The sequence below is a fragment of the Mustela putorius genome, unplaced genomic scaffold (assembly GCF_011764305.1).
Source record: "Mustela putorius furo isolate JIRA1106 unplaced genomic scaffold, ASM1176430v1.1 tig00003870_pilon_pilon_pilon, whole genome shotgun sequence".
Classification (NCBI taxonomy): domain Eukaryota; kingdom Metazoa; phylum Chordata; class Mammalia; order Carnivora; family Mustelidae; genus Mustela; species Mustela putorius.
The window spans coordinates 10,327,591-10,349,695 of NW_025422022.1; the positions used below are offsets into that span (position 1 = coordinate 10,327,591).

Genomic DNA, 22,105 nt, shown 5'->3' on the forward strand with positions numbered 1-22,105 from the left:
TGTACAGATTTTTAAGGTATTAGGCTCAAAAGGACTCTGAGCTACACAGATGCTTGTATCAGACAGAAAGGAACCCCAGGGCTCTTGCACAGTTGTTCCTCTGTATCTGCTGGTCAGAAAAATCCAAAGACTTATAGCTGCAAATCAAGTGGGAGATCTCTAACTTGTAGATTCCCAAAATTGTCTGTGTCTGCCTCAAATCCTGATGGTGCAGAGACACACAGACACACCCGCAGTGACTTTTTCGCAGTGGAAAACAAAGCCCACCAGAAAAACGGAGAAAGAGAGAGACTGTTGGGGTTTTTTGTTTTGCTTTTGCAAAGAAGATGCTCACTTCAGGTCTTTTTAAACACTCGGGAATCAAATGCATTCGTTCGCCAACCAGGCAATATTTGAGAGGAATTGTATTGCTTTCTGTGTATGTTTAAAATTCTACAAAATGTTATCTGTAGCACCATTTAGTTTAATTACATCCATTGCCTGAACTCAGGCAAATGGAAGAAAATATCTCCCACAAAAGCTGACCCATGCCAGAGAGCCATTTCCAACTCAGGTTTAAAGCTTTTAACCTTTTCAGTGACGCCCTTAGATAAGTTCTTTCTTAGTTCACTGTTGCTCAGCTGATCATTTGACTATGAGAGCAGCTAGTGGCCTTGACTAGTGATTGAAAAGGTTATCGGGATTAATGGACGCTTTGCCAAACGGTATATTGCAGCTCAAGTGACAGCTTTGTAGGTTTCAAAACAATGACTCCGTCACCTGCAGGAGTGGATTTCTTTTCCTGCTCTAGTGGAAAAAGTGGCAAGAAAAAAAAGTCAATGAAGCCTTTGCTTCGTGCCTTACTAATCTTAGGACAACCACTACCAGAGGAATACTTTCTTGGGAAATTACCTTCCGCTGTAACTCATCCGCCCCCCAGTGGAGGCGCCCTTCTTTGGTCAAAGAGCCTGTCTGGGGAGCTAAACTGAGAACGTAGAACGGGCTGAATAGTAAGTAGCTCTTGTCTCAAAGGAAACAGGAGTGAGCCAGTGTTGGCAGCAGGCTCGTTCTCACAATGAGAACGGTTTGCTTTAACGCAGGTGGCTTTGCTTTTTGTTTTGCTTTAATTGTAGCCATTGGGGATCACCAATGAGTCTAAGATTGACACATGAAGCCTGCTTATATACTCTTTGTTCTTTACGGTGGAAGCCTCAGTATAGCCAAGATTTCATGACGTCATTCACCCTTCTCTGCTGCAAGGACTTAGCAGGGATGTAATTTGGGTTTTAACTCTATCGTCTACAGGTCTTACTTATAAAGGATTTCTATACGGCTCTTTCACCATCCTTGAGGAAGCAAAATCTCAAAATAAGTCATTTTAGATGGGATCACATGCTCTCAGCACTTCCGAGCTCATTACCTGCCAATTGTGTAACTTTACACAATTTATTGAAACCATCTGGTGTTCGCTTTCCTTTTTACAGGGAGGGGGATTTTTGTACCAACTCCACAGAATTCTTTTATGTATATAAAAGAATTTCAATGAACAAGAACCTGGCTCAGATAAATTCCCATCATGTTGTTTAAGGGGTTGTTACTATTATATAGAAAATGTCCAGCATTGTGCCTGGCACTCCAAAATGCTTAAAAATATTTCTCTGACTGTCCCTTTCACTGTCCCAATTTTTTTTCTCCTTGTCTTTCTACTGAATATAGAGGCTTTGTAGGTAGAGCACAGGCTTCTAGTACTATGCTAAAACTTTACTTAACCGTTTTTTCTTAATAAAAATATAGCACTGTAGGGGCGCCTGGGTGACTCAGTGGGCTAAAGCCTCTGCCTTTGGCTCAGGTCATGATCTCAGGGTCCTGGGATCGAGTCCCGCATCGGGCTCTCTGCTCAGTGGGAAGCCTGCTTCCTCCTCTCTCTCTCTCTCTACCTGCCTCTCTGCCTACTTGTGATCTCTGTCTGTCAAATAATAAATAAAATCTTTACAAAATATATAGCACTTTATTGGCAAACAATAAACCTGAAACCCATCAATGTATTTCCCGGTTCTCACCATAGGCTCAAATAGAGCAAGTCAGACAAGAAAAAGTCTAAATGAAACATGATTTGCTGTTTCAGCTTCTCTGTTATTTCATGCTTGTTTGCAAGATTGTTTTTGTTGTTTGTTTGTTTGTTTGTTTGTTTCTGGGGGGGAGTAATTATCGTTATTTCTTCCCACTGTCCTGCACATAGTACTTCGATCTTTCAGAAGTTGGGTATTATCCAACACAGCCCTTTTTTGTTTTCAAGGGACAAAAACTGAAGTCCCCAAAGTTCAGTGACTTGTTGCCAACCAACGATGGCAAAAACAAGAACACCGCTCTCCCTACGCTGAGAGTCTGGGCTCTTTCCACCACACCTGCTGTTTCTTTCTTCCCACCCAGCCCTCCCGAGAATGAGTTGGGGGGCTCACCAGTGCTCTCCTGTCCGAGGACACACACAGAGCATGGTTTAAACACCATCCTATCTGTCACCTTCTGTTTCTTTTTTACCTGAGATCGAAAAGGCATTCTCTTCTCCCGAGACTCCAGACTCCTAAGGATTGGAAGCGTCTAATATTAGCGCTCTTGGTAAAGGCTAGTCTGGAGGAAGTCATTGACAACAACTTTCTATTCGTGCCCTCCCCCCAAGCCCGGACCTCACATTAGCTCCCCAAGAAGAAGGTCTGAGTGCTGGATCAACACTGGTCCAAGGTGAGGAGCAAAAATGCAGAGTACACCCCCAGTGGATAGATTTGCTCTACCCTGTAGAGCAACAGGGACCTAGTGATGCGGTTGGTCACTACAGAGAAGGGTAGGAAGCCAGGCCAAAAAATAAAAAATAAAAAAATTGAGGACTTAGGGAAAATCAGTGCCTCTCCAAGTAATCGAGAGGTGAGGAAGAGGTTTTCCTCCAAAAAAGAACTATTATTCATTTAATATAATATATAATATATATATATTTTATTTAATATAACAGCAGCACACAAATGCTTATGTTGTTGTCTTGTTTTACAAATGGAAGCATCTTTCCAGAAAAAAAGTTAATGATTATTAAATTCACTTACATCTCGCCAAATGTACTTCGGGACTTTGCCAGCCTGCGGGCGGATTTCATTTTGATGTGATCCGGATCCACAGGTACACAGGGCTCTCCGTTTCTGCCCTTGTACTTGACATCAATTCAGACACATTTTTTTAATGTCTGGGCACTGCCCACATGGTCACTTTGTTTGCATTTCTTTCATTCCCGGCAAGGCTCTGCATTTGCCAAGGGGCACCCGGGACGCTTGGCTTTCATTTGTTTGTACACATACTCTTCGGACTCGCAATAGTTCGTCTTAGCTACGTTTGCTCCTGTCTCCCCACGACGCTGCTCTTTTTCTTACATTTGGCATATAGCATTTTATTTTGCAAATTAAAAACCAAAAAGTTTCGTGAGTAAGCCAAAACTCACCATCTGGCTTCCCTCTGATGCAATCTGAATAAATAAATATATGTGTGCACACTTTACTGTTTCTTTTGGTTCACGTGAAATATTGCCATAATGGTGCATGTTTAGTTGTGAAGCAATACTTTATACTCGTCGTCAACTATTATTTATTTAGCTGAAGATGTCTTATCCAACTAGAAATGCATTTTAATTTTTTTTAAGATTTTATTTTTTTATTTGACAGAGACACAGCGAGAGAGGGAACACAAGCCGGGGGATGGGAGAGGGAGAAGCAGGCTCCTGCTGAGCAGGGAGTCCAATGTGGGGCTCAAACCCAGGACCCTGGGATAATGGCCTGAGCCAACAGATGCTTAACAATGGAGCCACCCAGGCACCCCTAGAAATCCATTTTTAAACATAGGTGTTAATATAATCCACATGCATACCCTTGAAAAATCAGATTGGGGGGGCAAGCTTAAGTTTATATTAAAGTATTTTTTCAGGGGTGCCTGGGTGGCTCAATCAGTTAAACACCTGCCTCCAGCTAAGGTCATGATCTCAGGGTTCTGGGATCCAGCCCCACATGGGTGGGGGAGAGAGTCCCTGCTCAGCGGGGAGGCTGCTTCTCTCTCTCCCTCTGCTTTTCCCCCTGCTTGTGCTTTCTCTCTCTCTCAAATAATTAAATAAAATCTTTAAAAATATACATATATTTTTTTCAGAATTAAAATTGATACTTTCTTGTCTTCAACTTCAAAGCACCATGAACCGTGAGCCCTCTCAGAACACAGTATCTTTTGTGCGATTTTTCATGTTATGTAATGTAGATGTTGTTCCATGGCTTTCCGTGACGACCTAAAAGAATTCCTGTTGTCCATTCGCCATGTGATCTTCATGTATTAAAAAAGCAATTTCAGTTAAAGCTTAAGCTTTGAGAAAATCTCATTGATCAGAAGGTGTCCGTTGCCCTAAACCAGAGAATATTCCTAAAGCAAAACAGTAATCGAGGAAAATTAAAACAAAAAAGCCCTCAAATATAGGCACAAAGGTGACACCCGATTCTAGGGAGATAGCTGCCACTCCCAAATAAACCATTAATGTATCTTTTGAGCCAGTCCTCTGGACCGCAACTGTTATGTAAATCATACTTTCAGAACATTACAGAAAACTCCATGCGATAACAAAATCTTCCTCAAGTGCGTGGTCTCCTGTGTGCAGAGCGCAAGTCTTCCGTCTGACTTGGGCTCTCAGGATGTTACTTCCCACTTTTGCTGCTTTTCCCACCTCTCACACTAATTCCTCCCCATGTCTGTGTTTCTGCGTTTCTTCCTCTGTGTTGCCTGTGTCTTCCCTTAGCACTTGGCGTCATGCCTGGCTTGTGGGAGGGGCGGCAGGGTGGGCTGTGGTAAAGCTCCAGGGCGTGGAGGACAGGAGACTGGGTGGGAGTTTCTACAAGTTTCAGAAGGTGCTGAAAGCAAACGCGGCCCTACCCACGAGACCGTGGTGAGAGCATGCGGTTTCTGGGTCGTGATGCCTCTTGTTAATTACAGGCTCTCGACAGATGTTTGCCCGCTGAATGAATGAATTCGCCGTCACCTTTCCCTTCACTCCCCTTGATTTGGTTGTTAACATGACTCTACCAACATCTTCATTTCTTACGTCTCACGAGAAGAGGGAATAAGGCTGGCACAGTTTCCAGGACCAGTTCTATAGCTTAGATCCATTGCTTTCTACGTCTCATCATTTAAAATTTATGACCCTGACTTGTGCTCACTTCCGCATCATGTTCTCAATCATGTCTGCGACCTGATTTTATCTTGTTAAATATGTCTGCATCTGGCTCACATTTTAATTTTCTGCTCTCCCCTACGGCTCTCCCCAATCCCATATGCCTTTGTGACAAGTTCATATTCACGATCCCTGGTTAGACAATGCAACCTCCTGCTTTCTTGTCCTCTTTGAGGTTTAAACCTACTACTGTGTTCCCCGTTAGCTCCATAAACAGCATTTCCTATCCCAGACCTCATCAGGACTAGGCACAGTTGCCATTCCATATTCTCTTGCATCTCTGATTCCTAATGTCCAATCCAGTGGTCTTAAATTGTGGAACTCTGACCAGCCAAAGCAGCTCGAGCATCCCCCAAGAACTTGCTAGCCAGGGCGCCTTGGTGGCTCAGTGAGTTAAAGCCTCTGCCTTTGGCTCAGGTCATGATCCCAGGGTCCTGGGATTGAGCCCCGCATCGGGATCTTTGCTCAGCAGGGAGCCTGCTTCCCCCTCTCTCTGCCTGACTCTCTACCTACTTGTGATCTCTGTTTGTCAAATAAATAAATAAAATCTTAAAAAAAAAAAAAAAGAAGAAGAAGAAGAAGAACTTGCTAGCCATGCATATTCTCTGTCCCAACCCAAAACTACCAGCACAGAAACTCTGGGGGTGGAACCAAGCCCCACTGCAGGGAATTGTGATTCCCACTGAAGCCAGAGAAACATTGTCTCAGTTCCTCGGATCTCCAGAGTCTTCCCCCTTCTTCCTGTTCCCGCTACTCCTTCCTACTACCGGTAGTTTTGAAAACTATTACAAATCATTTTAGAAGATCATGTAAAACATCCACATAATTTCCAATATTATATAGGGCAATATTATTTCTAATATTATTTCTAATATAATTTCTGATATTAGTATAAAAAACAAACTCTTTCTCATCTGCAATAATGAGACAGTGATGATCTTGATAGATGAACGTATAATTAGTCCATGAGACTCCCCTTCATCGGGAAGGTTAAGTTCTTTCTAAAAAAAAAAAAGTAAAACAGGTTTTTTAATAATTTGAATTAAAATGACAATAAAGAGGCTGATAAACTATGCTTTTTACATACACTTCAAATTAATCGGATTTGGAATGACCAGACATTGGGAATCCTCAGCTGATTTCTTGGCTTGATGATGCATAAATGGGGTCAGTTACATTACTATTTCCACTTTTGTGTATGTCTGAAAAAGTCACAAGAATTTAAAACAGCAGCTACTTAACAGTGGCAACACCACTGTAGCCCCATGTTAAATGAATTCAAAACAGGCGGTCTTCCTTTTTTTTTTTTTAAGATTTTATTTATTTGACACAGAAATCACAAGTAGGCAGAGAGGCAGGCAGAGAGAGCAGGGGAAGCAGGCCTCCACTGAACAGAGAGCCCGATGTGGGGCTCGATCCCAGGACTCCGAGATCATGACTTGAGCTGAAGGCAGAGGCTTAATCCACTGAGTCACTCAGGCGCCCTGATGGTCTTCACTTTTGTCACTATTGTTTTTGGTCATAAATGATGTAATAAAGGATTTGTCATCTTTGTTGATTGGTTTCAGTTTATTTCCACTAGATTAGGGTGTGTGTGTGTGTGTGTGTGTGTGTGTGTGTACACACATATATATGTAGGTAGATAAGTAGGTAAAATATGGTTATCAAGGTCAATATTGAAGAAATGGTCAAAAGCTAAGAAATTCATGTGGTCTGTGCATTGCTGCTGTGTAAATAGAGAAACCCTTCACAGAACAATTTTCCAAGATTCAAGTATATGTCACTTAGATTTTGAAATACTAATACACGTAAGTTTTGTCTATTGGAATTTCTCCTAAAAGGGGAGGATTCTAATTGCAGAAAAGGCATTATGCAGGGAGGTGATGGGCAGAACCTCCTTTGTTCATTATATCATAAAACACAAGAAACCCTTTTATGAGCAGCCACAGGAAGATAGCTAACTAAAATTCAGTTATTCATCCAATATAATTAAGATTATAATTATGCAAATTATAATGTTTATAATAGTAAAACAATACATAAAATCTGATGCCTAGTAAGATCACAACAATATGTACCCACAAATAAACTGTTATGTTGTCTTACCCTTTTTTCTTCATTTTTATTTTTCTGGTGGGAATGTATTTTTAGAAATTATGACAGTGGAATTCCCAAGATTGTTTCCTCTCCAAACAATCTTTGGACTTAGCAAAGTCACGTTTAATCTACGGGGAGCTAAATTTTTTGAGAGTTCCTCTGTCTCTGGGACGGCTTCTCCATCATTAGCAAAGCCACCAGCACTAAGCTAGCCACCTTGACGAAACCAAGATTCATAAATTAAGTATCCAACTACACTTGTATCTTTCCCCCAGTCCTGCTTCTCAGATACCTTTTTTTTTTTTTTTAAGATTTATTTATTTATTTATTTATTTGACAGGCAAAGATCACAGGTAGGCAGAGAGGCAGGCAGAGAGAGAGGAGGAAGCAGGCTCCCCGCCGAGCAGAGAGCCCGATGTGGGGCTCGAACCCAGGACCCTGGGATCATGACCTGAGCCGAAGGCAGTGGCTTTAACCCATTGAGCCACCCAGGCACCCACTTCTCGGATGCATTTTACCTGTCCAAAAGTACAACAGTCATTTGATTCTGCTGGTACCCCGAAGAACCAGAACTTGGCAGGGGGCCTTGAAAACCCCCTCCTCTTCGGGTTGTCTTAACTGGGACATTTATTACACCAGGAACATCAAAAACCAAAGTGGTTTCCTAGGGATGTGTTAAACGGAGTGGCAGCGGCATCATTGTTCCACCAACTGGGAACATGAAGTGTTGGTGCTTCCCATGGCATCACCCACGAGAACATGCTAAATTCAAGCATGTTGAGGGGACTAGGGACTGTCCCCAAAGGGACTGCAATGCAATAACACACCACTGCAGCCCTTTCCTCCTGAAGACTTTTGGTTTGGCTGTGTACCTAGAGTTCATACTGCTCTTCTTTTCTTATCAACAAGGAGTAGTAATCATTTTGTTAATTGCAATTGTACTAACTATCATGCCATTTCAGGCACACAGAAGGACCAAATGAAAAAAAATGCGGAGATGGATGCCTGGGTGGCTCGGTGGGTTAAAGCCTCTGCCTTCAGCTCGGGCCATGATCTCAGGGTCCTAGGATCAAGCCCCAAGTCGGGCTCTCTCCTTAGCAGGAAGCCTGCTTCTCCCTCCCTCTCTGCCTGCCTCTATGCCTACTTGTGATCTGTGTCTGTCAAATAAATAAATAAATAAAATTTTTTTAAAAGAAAGAAAGGGGAGGGGGCACCTGGGTGGCTCGGTGGGTTAAAGGCTCTACCTTCGGCTCAGGTCGTGGTCTCCGCGTCCTGGGATTGAGCCCCACATGGGGCTCTCTGCTCAGCAGGGAGCCTGCTTCCCCCTCTCTCTCTCTGCCTGCCTCTCTGCCTACTTGTGATCTCTCTCTCTGTGTCAAATAAATAAAATCTTTTTAAAAAAATAAAAAATAAAAAATAATTAAAAAGAAAAGAAAAAAAATGGGGAGAAAACCACAATCTAACAGTGTGACAGTGCTTTCTGTCATCTGCCTCAGATGATTCTTTGGTATCTCTTCTGGTTTTTTCTGGGTTTATACAAGATTCAGGTCAAATAGCCTATGTCCTTGAACCATATGCCGTCGAAAGCCTGTTGGTATGTAGGTGACTCTGTTGAACGTTTCATCAGGCCAGTTCCAACTGGGGAGGGAGGGAGCTGGCAGAGCCCCCTTTTACCACCACATACTGTTGTGATTAAATTAAAGCCTTGGGAGGCGCATCGCACAAGAAAAGGATTATTTATACAAGGTCTACTTTGGGAGTCATTTCCCTGTTTCATTTTTCTACAAGTAAATCCTCTTTCTTCCGGTTGTAAGGCACGTGATTGCTTTGCTGGGTTCTGTGTTTCTGACTAAGCATAACGTAGGAGTCTTTCCTCTGGATATTTATTCATCTTCCCGGAACAGCTTTCCATCCTCTTTAAAAATTAATTTGACTTTAATGTCTCGTTATTTAGGACTCCCCTGGGCTAGAATGAGATCACCCTGGGGGAGTTTTGATTTGACAAATGGCCATTGTGTGGGAGCCTTTGATCCTCTCCTGGGGTGCTAACTAGCTGCCTGACCCTGGCTTTGAGGAGCTTTAAGCAAGATCAAAGTCTGCTCCCCTCCAGGCGTGATCACTGGTGGACGCTGGGAGAATCCTGGCACTTACTTCCCAGCATCCTTAGGATGCCGCAGCCCTCGGCTGTGGTCTGAAGCCCCCTGTGAGTGGTCAGTGCTCATAAGGTTTGCAGAAGGCGGGACCCTCCAGTGCCAGTGAGGCGTGGCCCCTGTTGTTAGGAGGGGGGCGGGCCGGGGGGTTCCAACTCCTAAACATTTATCTGCCTGGAGAAACTGGATCCTGGCGGGAAGAAAAAAGACAAAAAGAGGATGAATTTTTCCTAGAGCCTTAGAGAATCATGCTCTGGTGTTTGTTGAGTGTTATGAAGCCCTTGGCTCCCCAAGGTAGACATTTCTACTCCTGGTTTTCCAATCCCTGAGGCCTGCTCAGTTTTTCCAGTTTTCCAAAATTAGAAAGAAAGGTTCATTTTAATTCACTTTTGTTTAAAAAAAAAATGTACAAAATAGGCGGTTTTGGTTAGAAAGATGGAGAGTAAAGCAGGCAATTTGCTAGAGGTCACTGGAAATTGCCACCCTCGGGGTCAGATGCCTTATGTCTAAAAATAAAACAAGTGTCTGAAAAGCGAAAGAACAAGGGCAGATTTTACAGACTGACCTTGATAAAGATTGTTCAAAAACATCTAGATTCAGTTAGCCGACGATAAATGTCATCCTTCCCTGGAAGGTGGGCGCTGTCTAACTGTGCCGTCTCCTTCTCGCGCCCACAGACGGGGAGCTCTCCATATCGAACGAAGATGATTCGCTGGAAAACGGACAGTCCCTGAGCTCCAGCCAACTGTCTCTGCCAGCCCTATCCGAAATGGAGCCGGTCCCCATGCCCAGGGATCCCTGCTCATACGAGGTGCTCCAGCCTTCAGACATCATGGATGGGACAGGTAAAGCCCCTGGTCGAGTTGCCTGTGGCATTCGGGACCTGTAGCCTGGCCGGACTTGAACTTCTGTTTGGCACCACCCCGAGCCTCTGAATCTCCTGGAAATGGGAATGAAATTGTCCAATCAGGACATATTTACACCTAGTGTGCCATAGTGTTTCAAAAAGATATTTTGTAATCTTAATGTCTTTAAAGAAGACATGCCCTGTTTTTGTACTGTGGGGGATTTAAAATGTTATTGGTGTTTTGTTTTGTTTTGTTTTGTTTCCCCCTAGAACCCATTTCTGTTAAGCTAAGGGATCCTGTACTTCTTCTACACCATACCTAACTCACGTGTTCGTAAAACCCTAGCATGGCCCTTAAGCCCAGCCTCCGTATACCAGCTAAAGGTTGGATCGATTTAGCAAATTGTATCCGTTTACTGCACACAATCGATGTGTTGATTGGCTATTAAATTGTCTACACTCTCCCGGTTAATGTGAATGCTGCTGATAGGTGATGTGGGGTGCCATTGGACTGTCACGACTTCTTTGGTCCAAAGCCCTCCGAATGGTCAGTACTCACTCCCTCAAAAGGTTTGCAGAAGTGGGGTCGGGGGTGTCTTCCCAATAGCTAGTAAGGAGCGATCCTTGTTCTCAAGAAGCAAGCCAGCTTGGGGGAGGGACCTTCTGGGATCTCCAGAGTGTGGGGAGAAAGGCCACATCCCTTTTCCACACCATATGCCAAGTCTGCAGCAGCAGAGCTCCGGTGGGAGGACGGGAGAGCCGGGTCACACAGCCCGTGCCATACTCCTCCTTGGGACCTAGTGTGTCATTTCTCCGATGCTGATGATAGTGGGGTCCCTTGGGAGAGGGGAGAGAACAGTGCTCACGAAGGCCTTGATGCTACAGGGAACACTGCAACCCAGATCAGGGAGGAGGAAGAGGTTAGGGGAGAGTGACTGGAGTCATTCCTGTCGCAGCAGGGATGAGAGGAAGGAGGCGGCGCGTTGGAGTTGCATTCTCCCCGAGGCTGAGAAGACGATTCTAGCGAAAGCAGTGAATTGTGTTTCTCATTCTGGCCTTTCTTGGGATGTTGGATCGCGCAGATTTGACCGTTAGAGGGAGATCTGTCATCCCAGCGAACCCAGAGTTGCAGGCTCGCTGGCCAGGCCGTCCCTCGCCCGCACCCCGGGACAGCTCTTAACTAGAGCCAGTCGGGGTCTCCCGTGGTGGGAAGGAAGAGCCAGACCCAGTGCGGAGCAAAGAGAAGTGTGGGAAAGCAAGCAGAAAAACCATCATTCTGGCCAGTGAGAGGAGAGAGGAAGCAGGGAGACAAAAAGGCATTGTCTTGGTGCATCCTCTGTCTGGTCAAGGTTTATAGGGACCCCTAAAACGGTAAGGTGCCTGTTGACAGCCTCTGCCCAGCTCCGCTGGTGAGCAGCCACCCCACGCGTGTGGGGACACCCGGCCTGGTATCAGCCTCCGGGGGCTCCTTCGTGACTTCATGTCCCAGACCCGGGGAGACCCAGTGGGCAAAAAGCAAGACCCCAGCATCTTCTCTGTCTCGCTCTGGACAAAGGGCCAATGGGCCCAAGGGAAGCTGCCAGCCTTGGGTGCTGGTTTGGTTTGGATGGGGGCCCTTTGTCCCTGGCCCTCTGCACCTGCCATCGGTCGATTGTTGCTGTGGTCCCATGAGTCACGTTTTAGAGCCCTCACAGGTGTAGTAGGAATGCCAAGACGGAAGTGGTTAAGCTTGGGATAGTTTGGAGAAAATGTCCTCTCCCCTTCCCCCTCCCCCTCCGACCTCTCCCTTACTGCCTCAGCCGCCCTGATGTGTCCTCCACCCACACCCCCTTCTTTCCTGGATTTCTAGAGGCCTCTCTCTAACTCGCCCCACGTGCACGGCGACCGGAAGCAGTGGGCGCTGTGCTGTGTCGCCGACCCACACCCCCGTCCTGTGTGCTCCCGCTGGCCCCACCTGCGCTGCCTTTGTGTAATGTCTCCTGTGTGTCGTGTGGTTGTCCCCTCAGTGTCTGAAGAGAGTCCCTCTGCCAGTGAGTCTGGAGTCCTCCTGTCCCAAGATCCTTCAGCCAAACCAGTCCTGCTACTGCCCCCCAAAAAACCTGCTGCTTTCTCTGGAGACCATGAGGAGACCCCAGTGAAGCAGCTGTCCCTTCTCAAGCAACCCCCCGCCCTGCCTCCCAAACCCACTGCCAGGATTGCCAACCACTTAACAGGTGAGTCGAGACGTCTTCTGGGGGCGTGCCGCCCTGCCTTCCCTTCAAGGGATAACCTCTCACGCTCTTTCTCTCTCTATCAGCCCTGTTGCACCTCTCCCTGAGGCTGCTCTGTGGGACGTTTGGTCGTTTCCATGTGCGTCTTGGTACACGCAGTCGTGACCTGGGTTTGTGTGTTTTTGTCAAGAAGCGTTCGATACGCACCTGCCAGCCACATGCCGAGAACCTTTGTCGTGTGCATCTGTAAATATGTACCTTGATATTTGTGTGACCGACTCAGGATTATTGGCCCATCAGGGGGAATTAGATTCAGTGTCAAAGTCTTTGCAAAGATGAAGAGTCGTACCTTGTTCCCTTTGTCATAAGTTTGCCAAAGCTTTAGAGTTTTTGTCTTTAAATTATTGATCTGAAGCCCAGAGTATTTCCTCTATTAAAATTCATGTCTGTGCTATTTATTCTGTTTTTAAAAAAAAAGAGAGAGAGAGAGAGACAATCTGCAGAGTATCGTGGGAAATACTTTTAAAAGAAGAGTAAGTTTTGTCCTAAAGTGATTTTTACGTTCTCACGTTGAATGCTCGGGCACGCACCCACCGCCCTTAGACGGGGCATCTGGTGAAATGGTACTTCACCGCCCATGAACCGGGCACTGCTTTCTGATTTAACGTTGTAGTTTCATTAAAGAGTAAAGAGGGGCGCCTGGGTGGCTCAGTGGGTTAAAGCCTCTGCCTTCGGCTCAGGTCATGATCGCAGGGTCCTGGGATCGAGCCCCACATCAGGCTCTCTGCTCAGTGGGGAGCCTGCTTCCCTTCCTCTCTCTCTGTCTACTTGTGATCTCTGTCAAATAAATAAATTAAATCTTAAAAAAGAAAAAATAAAAGAGTAAAGATTTCAGGGGGTGTTTCTCCAACCTCAATCAGCCGCCTTTTTATAGTGGGCTTGGTATTTTCGTTAACAGTTTCTAATTTATTTTTGTGAGATGTGACGAGGATGGGGTGGGGCAGAGTAGTCCCCTCTGTTAGAGCAGAAAAGCTGAAGTTTGAGAAAAATCAACGCCTTTAGCTGGGCTGGCAGGAGCCGTGCAGTGGAGACACGCTCACACCCGACGCTTCCTAGTGCCTTGTCTAGGGACTGCTGTCGCCGTGACAGAAGGATGTCGCCCACGTGGCGCTGAGTTTTACTTGAGTCCAACTTAAACACAAGATTGAGTCGAGCTACTTATCCACATGTGTGTCCATCCAAGTCCGATATTTGTGGTTCGAAAGAAAACATTTCCACCTAAAGAAACTGTTCTGGGGCGCCTGGGTGGCTCAGTCGGTTGGGCATCTGCCTTCAGCTCAGATCATGATCCTGGAGCCCCAGTGTTGGGGCGCCCCACTCAGCGGAGAGCCTGCTTCTCCCTCTGCCCCTCATCCTGCTCATACTCCGTGTCTCTCTTTCTCAAATAAATAAATAAAATCAACCAGTCAATCAGTCAAGGAACCATTCAATACATTAATAACACTTCAGTCCAGTGCCCCAAAATGTAAATGCATAGAAAACCACGGAGGAGAAAGTGGCCTCACAAACCGGCCTCTGAGAGATAACCACTGTCCGTTTGTCTGTCTAACGAAGGTCAAATACCTGCTACTCGTAGTCTCTTCTCAGCGGCTTTTTTGCACGCGGTGGTATCTGGTGAACAGATTCTCATGTCCGCAAATACTCCCCGACACGCTTTGGTTAGCTGCCCAGTGTGAAGTAGGACTGACCTGTGTGGCCCCCTGTGGGCTCTCCCATCTTCTGTCACCGCAGGCAACGTCCCCAACAGCACACCTTGCTTAAGAAGCATCGGTATTATCCCTAATTTTGTTCTAGAATTAGAGTTGCTTGTTCTAATTCTAGAAATCAATTACGTACCTTGGAAGAGCTTTGGCTTTTGAAGGCTGTGAGGCCAAATTTCTCTGAAGATTAAATATTGCAAAATAAACTCCCATATGGAGTTCCTATTCATTTGTCACACATGTGCTAAGTATCAAAACAGATGCAAATAAATCACAGTTTAATATATAAATTTTACATATATATTTTTGTATGTTATCTATATTATGTATACACACAGAATAGAGTACCAAAATAGTGTTAGCAGCGTCACTTGGAGTTCCGTGCAATCTTTTTTTTTTTTTTTTAAGTTTATTTATTTGACAGAGAGATCACAAGTAGGCAGAGAGGCAAGCAGAAAGAGAGGGGGAAGCAGGCTCCCCACTGAGCAGAGAGCCTGACATGAGGCTTGATCCCAGGACCCTGGGATCATGACCTGAGCCGAAGGCAGAGGCTTTAACCCACTTTAACCCACTGAGCCACCCACGTGCCCCATTCCATGCAATCTGATAAAAGAGCATGGAAGGGCTGAAGCTTGAGCTGACCCTTCAGGCATAAGGGGTGTGTATAATAGAGAATGAGGGGAGAACATTCCAGAAGGGAAGGCCCTGGTCAGAGGCCCAGAGATGGCCTTGTGTTAGGTCCATGGCAGGGTGGCCGCGCTGGGGCAGGGGGTCCGTCTCGGGATGGATTGAGAAAGCGTTCACTAGGTAAGGTGTATGAGGATCTAGATTATGTTCCTGGGGCAGTAGAGAACCTTTGGAGGTTTTTGAGCAGTGGAGTGATGTGATGACAACTAGCCTTTCAAAGATGTTCCTGGGTCCCTGTGTAGAGTGAGCAGAAAGAGAAGGCGGAAGCCTACAAAGGCCAGCCCTATGCCTCATTCTCCAGAATCACTAGTTAAACTTGGATTATCTGTACCAGGGAGACTCTGGGGAAAGCTCCTCTTGTGTCTAAAATATGAGCTAACAAGCCTCTCCGGCTGATCACGCTGGGGAGACCGAACAGAACAATAGAAAAGACATTTGAAAAGAATAATTGACAGAATTTCTCAGCCGACAATGTCCTCTAATTGATCTAGTTATCTAATGAATGAAGGCACACTTCATTCATTCCCAGTGTCAGCTGTGAGCCGTGAGCTTGGGCAGCCCTGTGTCCTCAGGACTCTTGGGATATGTGAATTAGCCCAGTCTCTGGCTTTCCCTGTCCTTTTCCAAGGAGAGTGGACTTACCAACGCTCTCTGAACCTCACCTCTATACAGATTGGATCAAACGGAACAAAATAGCTGAGAGCTAATAGTCCTTACTTGCTGTATCTGGTGGCTCCTAAAACAGGAGGAAGAGAAGACATTGGAGGCATCCACGGGCTACAGGCCTGGTGCTGTCCTTTTGGGTTTAAACCCAATTAGACATGCTTAATTTCTGGAAGTGAACCATCAGTCACGATGAACTCGCATCTCCGTGAGGCAGCTACGTTAACCCTGTCGTGTTACTAATTACTCCAGAGACAGCAGGACTCTGTCAGAAGAAATTAATAAACGAAGAATTCTAGAACTCTGAATTGAGACACATAAGTTTTAGCATGTCCTCTCTCACTTGGTTGTCCCGTTGACATTTTTGGAAGGAAATGCAGGACAGTTGGAAAGACACCAAGCATGATTAACGGAGAGTGACAGCAGTTAATGGTCCAGTAGGTCCAGTAGAGGAAGCATGAGCCTGAGCTGGGGCCACGTCCAAGTACACAGGCAGAGACAAGCAGAAACATCTCTGCTTTGGCATGTGTGTGTACTTTATCAGGAAAACCATTATGAACTTGGAGACCATCTCATGAATTTTCTCTGTTCGCCAGCAAGTACAGAGAAGCCTACTTGCTCTCCCAAACAGTCTTTCGTCTTCTCTTGTCATCGACCTGTTCTCCAACAGCGGCCTACACAATCGCAGGTCATAGAGGAGCATCACATTCCCTTCCTTACATTCTGGAAGTTGATTCCGTAATGCTAATGATCTGAGGTGAATGATTCTCAAAATGCGTCTCTCTTGGGATGATGGGGGACCCCAGAGGAAAAGGGTTGATTGAAGCGGAGGAGCGGGGGAACCACAGTCTCCTGTCTTTCTAAGTCTTCATCAGTCACCTCTCCAGCCATGCTGGCTCCAGGAGTCCAGTGTGACACACTGCATGACTAATCCATGCCTCTGGATATGGTACCTGTGATTAGGCACCCCGCAGGGGCTGATTGAATGAATAATCAACTCCCGTGAGAGCGGGATTTCTCAGTCTGCCGTTCACACTTGGGTGATAATAATGGCAGCTGCCATTTTTTGAGAATTTGACGGCGTATTGTTTAGTCCTATGGAGACGATGCTATTATCATTATTCTCTCTTTTTCCTAGAGGAGGAAAAGGAAATTCAGATAAGTTCAATAACTCAGTCGTGGTTACAGAGCTAATAAGTGCCAGAGATGGACCCACTTTGTTTTACTCCAGAGTTCTTACTCATAACCATTAGTTTCTACCACCCTCATGAAGATAATCTATTCTTAAAATTCAAAACAATGGAATCATGAGCTTTCTTTGGATTTTTTTGGCCTTGTGTGTTTCAATCTGTTTTTAGAAAATTGGCTTCGGGTGGCACCCAGGTGGCTCAGTCGGTTAAGGACTCAACTCTTGAATTCAGCTCAGGGCGTGACTTCAGAGTCGTGAGATCAGGCCCCGTGTTGGGCTCCATGCTGAGCATGGACGCTGCTTAAGATTCTTTGTCACTTTCCCTCTGGTCCTCCAGCATACCTCTCCACAACGGCTTGCACACTCTCTCTCTCTCTCCCTCTCTCTCTCTCTCTCTCAAAAATAAATTAATTAATTAAATTTGTAAAAAGGAAATTGGCTTCTTTATTTGCGTAAGTCAAAGACAAAAATGTATTCAGTCTTTCAAAAATAAGTAATATTCTGAAGACACTTGATCACGAAGAGGAGGAAAGCAGTTGGGTTGGGTTTGGGAGAACGTGCTAGAAATGGTCTGTGAGAATCAAGAACAGGGCGAATCCCATGGGAGGGATTTGGCTACGATTAGAGTCCAGCAATTTGAAAAGAAAAGGAAATGTTGGGGCGCCTGAGGGGCTCAGTTAAGCATCCTGCTCTTGGCTTGGGCTCAGGTCACCATCTCAGGGTTATGAGATCGGGTCCAGAGTCAGTATGGAGCCTGCTTGAGATTCTCTCTCTCTCTCTCTCTCTCTTACTTTGCCTCTTTTCCCCTTACTTTGCTCTCCCTCTTTCTCTTTCTCTATCTCTCTCCAAAATAAATAAATGAATCTTTAAAAGAAAGAAAGAAAAGAAGTGTTGCTGATCCTTTAAAAAGAAGTCCTTCTGCAAATGTGAATCTGAATCTGCCCAGGGTTTCTTTGTCTTTAGACTTGAACTACAAGGAATTTCTGTTGGTCGGCGGCTAGTTTCAACATTCCAAAGGTTTTACACCTGCAGACTTACCCAGGCACACAGCATCCATGCTCTGTGGTACTTCTCAGCCTCCTACATGTCTAATGAGAATCTTCTATCCAGAGTTCATCACACCCAAACCAACATTTCTGCTTATACTGTCTCTCGAGTTTGGTGGACACTGTTCATGGTCATCACATTCTGATCTGTGATTTTGTTGTTCCTCCCTGGCTCTCTCACTGTGTGTCCGCATTCCTCATCTTCCTCTCCAATCCCACAAAATCATCTACTTCCCCCCCATCCTTACTTTCTACTCTGAAAATGCAAGAAAACTGGTAACTGAACCACAGTGACCTTGGACCTCATCTCTGCCTTCAAATGGAAAACATGAACTATAACCCAGAAGTTTCAGAAAGAGGTTCAGGGTTCATAGCCCTCCAGGTAGCTGATACCTTGAAGGAATGGGAAATATACCAGAATACTCTTTCTCCCTAATTTTCTGTATTGTTCCAGTCTTGATTTCCTTTTCTTAAAATGCAGAAATTCTTTCTTAGTGCATGGGAGGACCCCTTTTAAGATCATTTTTAGAGGGCGCTCTCTGCTCTCACCTCTGTGACCAGCATAAAGATGACAACAAAACACATTTTTATGGCACTTGTTAGGTTGGAGATGGAATTCACTTGGCACTTTTTTTTTTTTTTGCATGGTAAAAACATTAAATTTACCTTCTTAACAGATGATGAGTGAGCAATTCAGGAACGTTGACTAGATTCACGTTGTTTGTTGTGCAAGAGAGTTCCAGAACCTTTTCATCTTGCAAAAATGAAGCTCTGTACCTATTAAATGACTCCCCTTTTCCTTCTCCGCCCCCTTTGCCCCTGAAAACCACCACTTTACACTTCTTGTTTCTAGGATTTGAGGCCTCTCAGATAAGTGGGATGGTACAGTGTTTGTCTTTTTATCAGAGGCTTACTTCACTTTGCATCATGCCCTCAAGGTCCATCGGTGCCATAGCTGTGATTGGACTTCCTTCCTTCATAAGGCTGGGTGGCACTCCTGTTTTGAGGGCCCACCCCGTGCAAGGCCCACCACCAGCCTTGATATAATTTATAAGCAGTGTTCCCCCATCAGCTATAGGGCTGGTAGGCAATTAGAAGCTACAGAAAATGGTTCATATGAAGACGTATAAAATGGTTCTCAAGAAATACAAACAGCAGGAGACCACATCTTTTTTTTTTTAAGATTTTATTTATTTATTTGGCAGAGATCACAAGTAGGCAGAGAGGCAGGCGGGGTGGGGGGGGCAGGCTCTCTGCTGAGCAGAGAGCCCGATGCGGGGCTTAGTTCCAGGACCCTGAGATCATGACCTGAGCCGAAGGCAGAGGCTTAACCCACTGAGCCACCCAGGCGCCCCCCAAATCCTTTTGCAAATTCAGAAGAAGCATCCTAAAGGAGGAGGGATGTCAAACTTAAAGAAGAATCCCATTTTGAAGGTCACAGAGGGGAAAGGAGTTGTAATACGGGAGGCAGAGTTCATGGAGGTACCTGACATGAGTCACAGTATGTTCAGGAACTAGCCAACAGCCCAGCTTGGCAGAGGGGCAGGATTCGTGGGGAGAGGTCATCAAAGGTCAGGCCAGCCGTGGGTTGAAGGGGAACTGTCGAGAGCCTCGAATGCCACAGTGAAGGATTTAACTTTAGAGGAGGAGTGGGTACGTTTTGGAGTGGGACCTTTAGCAACAGTGGCTTAATTTCCACCCAGCTTGTCTCCTTGATGCTCTTGCGGATTTGAGGGACAGCGATGTTGGGGGCTGGATGCACGCTAGAAATATAAAGGAAATGGGGGCGTGGCCATTGTCAACCAGAAATTGCAAAGGACACCAAGCTGCTGGCCCTTGGTTCTTCTCTTGGACGTTGTGTCAGAGTCCTGGGGGCAGTTTCCTGAGAGTGGGGATGGTGTCATCCCTGATCCCTGCTGTGTCCTCAGCTAGCACAGAGCAGCCCCAGAACAGGAGGGCTTGTGAGCGCGAGACCACCACCCCCACCCCCCCAGCAGAGGCATTGAAGGAGGAGCTCGGTAATCACTGCCCAGGTGTTTGCAGCAGGATACTTGCGCTCGGGTTCGGAGTTGTGCTGGAAATGAAATCAGATCCTCATGCTCTGGAGAGCTTGAAGGAGCTGATACCCAGAGGGAAACCCCCCTCCCTTATTAGAGTAACAGAACATGACCGTCATGCATCAGTCATACTTGTGGTGCAGACCGGGGTGTTGGAGAGCGTGCTGGGAAGGTCAAGAGAAAATGGCGATGCCCTTGGAGTCCGCCAGGTGCCGGCAGTTGGACCACCCACCGCCATCTCCGTAAATGTAAGAGCTAGGAGCGCGTCCTCCAACACCGAAGAAGGGTCGTGCATCAGGTAGATGCAAGACTGGAGATGAATTATAGCCATCCTTTTTCCCCCTTTGTGATATCTAAGGATCCGGCTTGAATTTACTCATTTCACCCTCAATGTTCTACCTCTTCATAGCTCCATAAGGTCTATGTCACATTTCGCTTCTTTAAAGATATTATTTATTTGACAGAGACAGAGACGGAGCATGAGCTGGGGGAGGGGCAGAGGCAGAGGGAGAAGCAAACTCCCGCTGAGCAGGGAGCCCGATGATGCAGGAATCGATCCTGGGACCCCCTGGGGTCATGACCTGAGCCGAAGGCAGATGCTTAACCACCTGAGCCACCTTGGTGCCCCAATGTAGTATTTCATTTCATATCACCTAAATTAACTACTTTCAGACAGCCTCGATCTGTCCCTTGGTCCAGTGGTCCGAGAGCAAACGAGTATGTTCATTCTTCCCTCCCTGACTCCGTGACACTGCCCGGACTCTCCCAGCCTTCCCACGGATAGTCGCAGCCATCCTCCCGCTGGTCACCGTTGGGTCCAAGCTTCTTGCGGCTGTCCATCTCTAGAATCTTCTCCCCGTCCTTTGTGTTTGTCTTGCAGAAGCCCTAGGATCCGCAGTTCAGTTATCCGTCTGTTGAACGCTGCTCCCCTCCTCCGGTCTCCCTGGGGGCAGTCACGCTCATCCTCCTCATTTCGAAGTTAAACCACATAATGTGCTTCTGTGCCGATGATTTATCATCTCCAACAAAACGCTGATCTTAACGGGCGTTTGTTGTCAGGATATGGGGACACCTAGAGTTGTGACTCCTGAAGAGCACTTTCCTACTATGAATAATGTGTAATTTTACTTCCAAAAAAAAAAAATTTAACTGCATGCCCCACAAAGATGACAGGTGACCCAGTGGTGTCCCCACCCGCTGTCCAGCATCCCTGTCCCCGTGAGGCATATCCCTCTCTCCTTGTTGTCATCTGCCCAGATAGTCTTTGGAAGGGGGTAATTTTAAAACAAAACTTTTCGTTGTGGAAAGTGACTCAGAAACAAAGTTAGGTGCTGCTGACATGTGTGCTCTCAGTTTGTAGGATTCTGGAAGGTCTCAGGACGTGTTTGTCCCAGACATCAGGTGGTCATCGATTTCCACGTGCCGGCCTGGCTTGAGGGGAAGAAAGCCAGCTTAGGGCATGGAACGCAAGTCACTTCTTTGTTACTCGTTTCCATCTGAACTGTCCCTCTTACCACAAGGGGTCGATCGACCCATTTGGCCTTTTCCAGGCATCAGACCAGCAAACTGAGAATCCCCGGGATGGTCTGAAGGAATTGACAGAACTCATGCGAGCGCCTGTGTTTGCAGCCAGGGGGAATCTGGTTCCGGGCTTTGGCGGCTCTGGACTATTGTTTAAGTTCTAAGTACGCCTCCTAGAGGTTCCTTACGTTCTCGGGTGGCGTGCCAGCGTCTGTAAAAGGAGATCAGAGATGCTAACCCACCGAAACGAGGTGGCAAATGGCTGAGAAGCTGTTGCAGCACCTCTGCTCATTAAGACACTAAGTGCTGTTTTCACTGATAAGTGCTCAGATTACAAATGGGCTTCGACAGCGGGTGCTAATGCAGAAAGGTAGAGGGAGGAGAGAGGCTAAGGGGTGTGCGCCTCAGCCCAGACTTCTTCTGTTAGGGACTGCAGGCTTACAGCGCAGGAATGGACTAGAGAAGTAATCTGGAGTTTTCCATCCCTTGTCTGAAGTCATCAGCCAGAGCTGTGTCATGTTTGGGTTTTATGGCTCTGTGACACTCACAGTTTGAGTTTATTTTCCTTGTTCTCTGGAACGGGCTATTTCTGCTTTTGCCACTCCATCAATATGAGACAGTTTTATGAATATACTGCATCTCGATCCGTCTGGCTGC

The 22,105-nt window shown here is 46.1% G+C and overlaps 1 protein-coding gene across 10 annotated transcripts in view; it reads left to right on the forward strand.

The window, feature by feature from the left end:
* Positions 1-22,105, forward strand: part of PHACTR1 (phosphatase and actin regulator 1) — a 550,281-nt gene that overhangs the window by 456,615 nt on the left and 71,561 nt on the right. For 9 of the 10 annotated variants that reach the window (XM_045066953.1, XM_045066954.1, XM_013056846.2 and 6 more), the window contains 2 exons: positions 10,146-10,313; positions 12,322-12,528. In XM_045066953.1, the coding sequence (XP_044922888.1) occupies positions 10,146-10,313; positions 12,322-12,528 (375 nt within the window). The remainder of the gene's footprint in view (positions 1-10,145; positions 10,314-12,321; positions 12,529-22,105) is intronic. The other variant, XM_013056847.2, reaches the window with a different exon arrangement.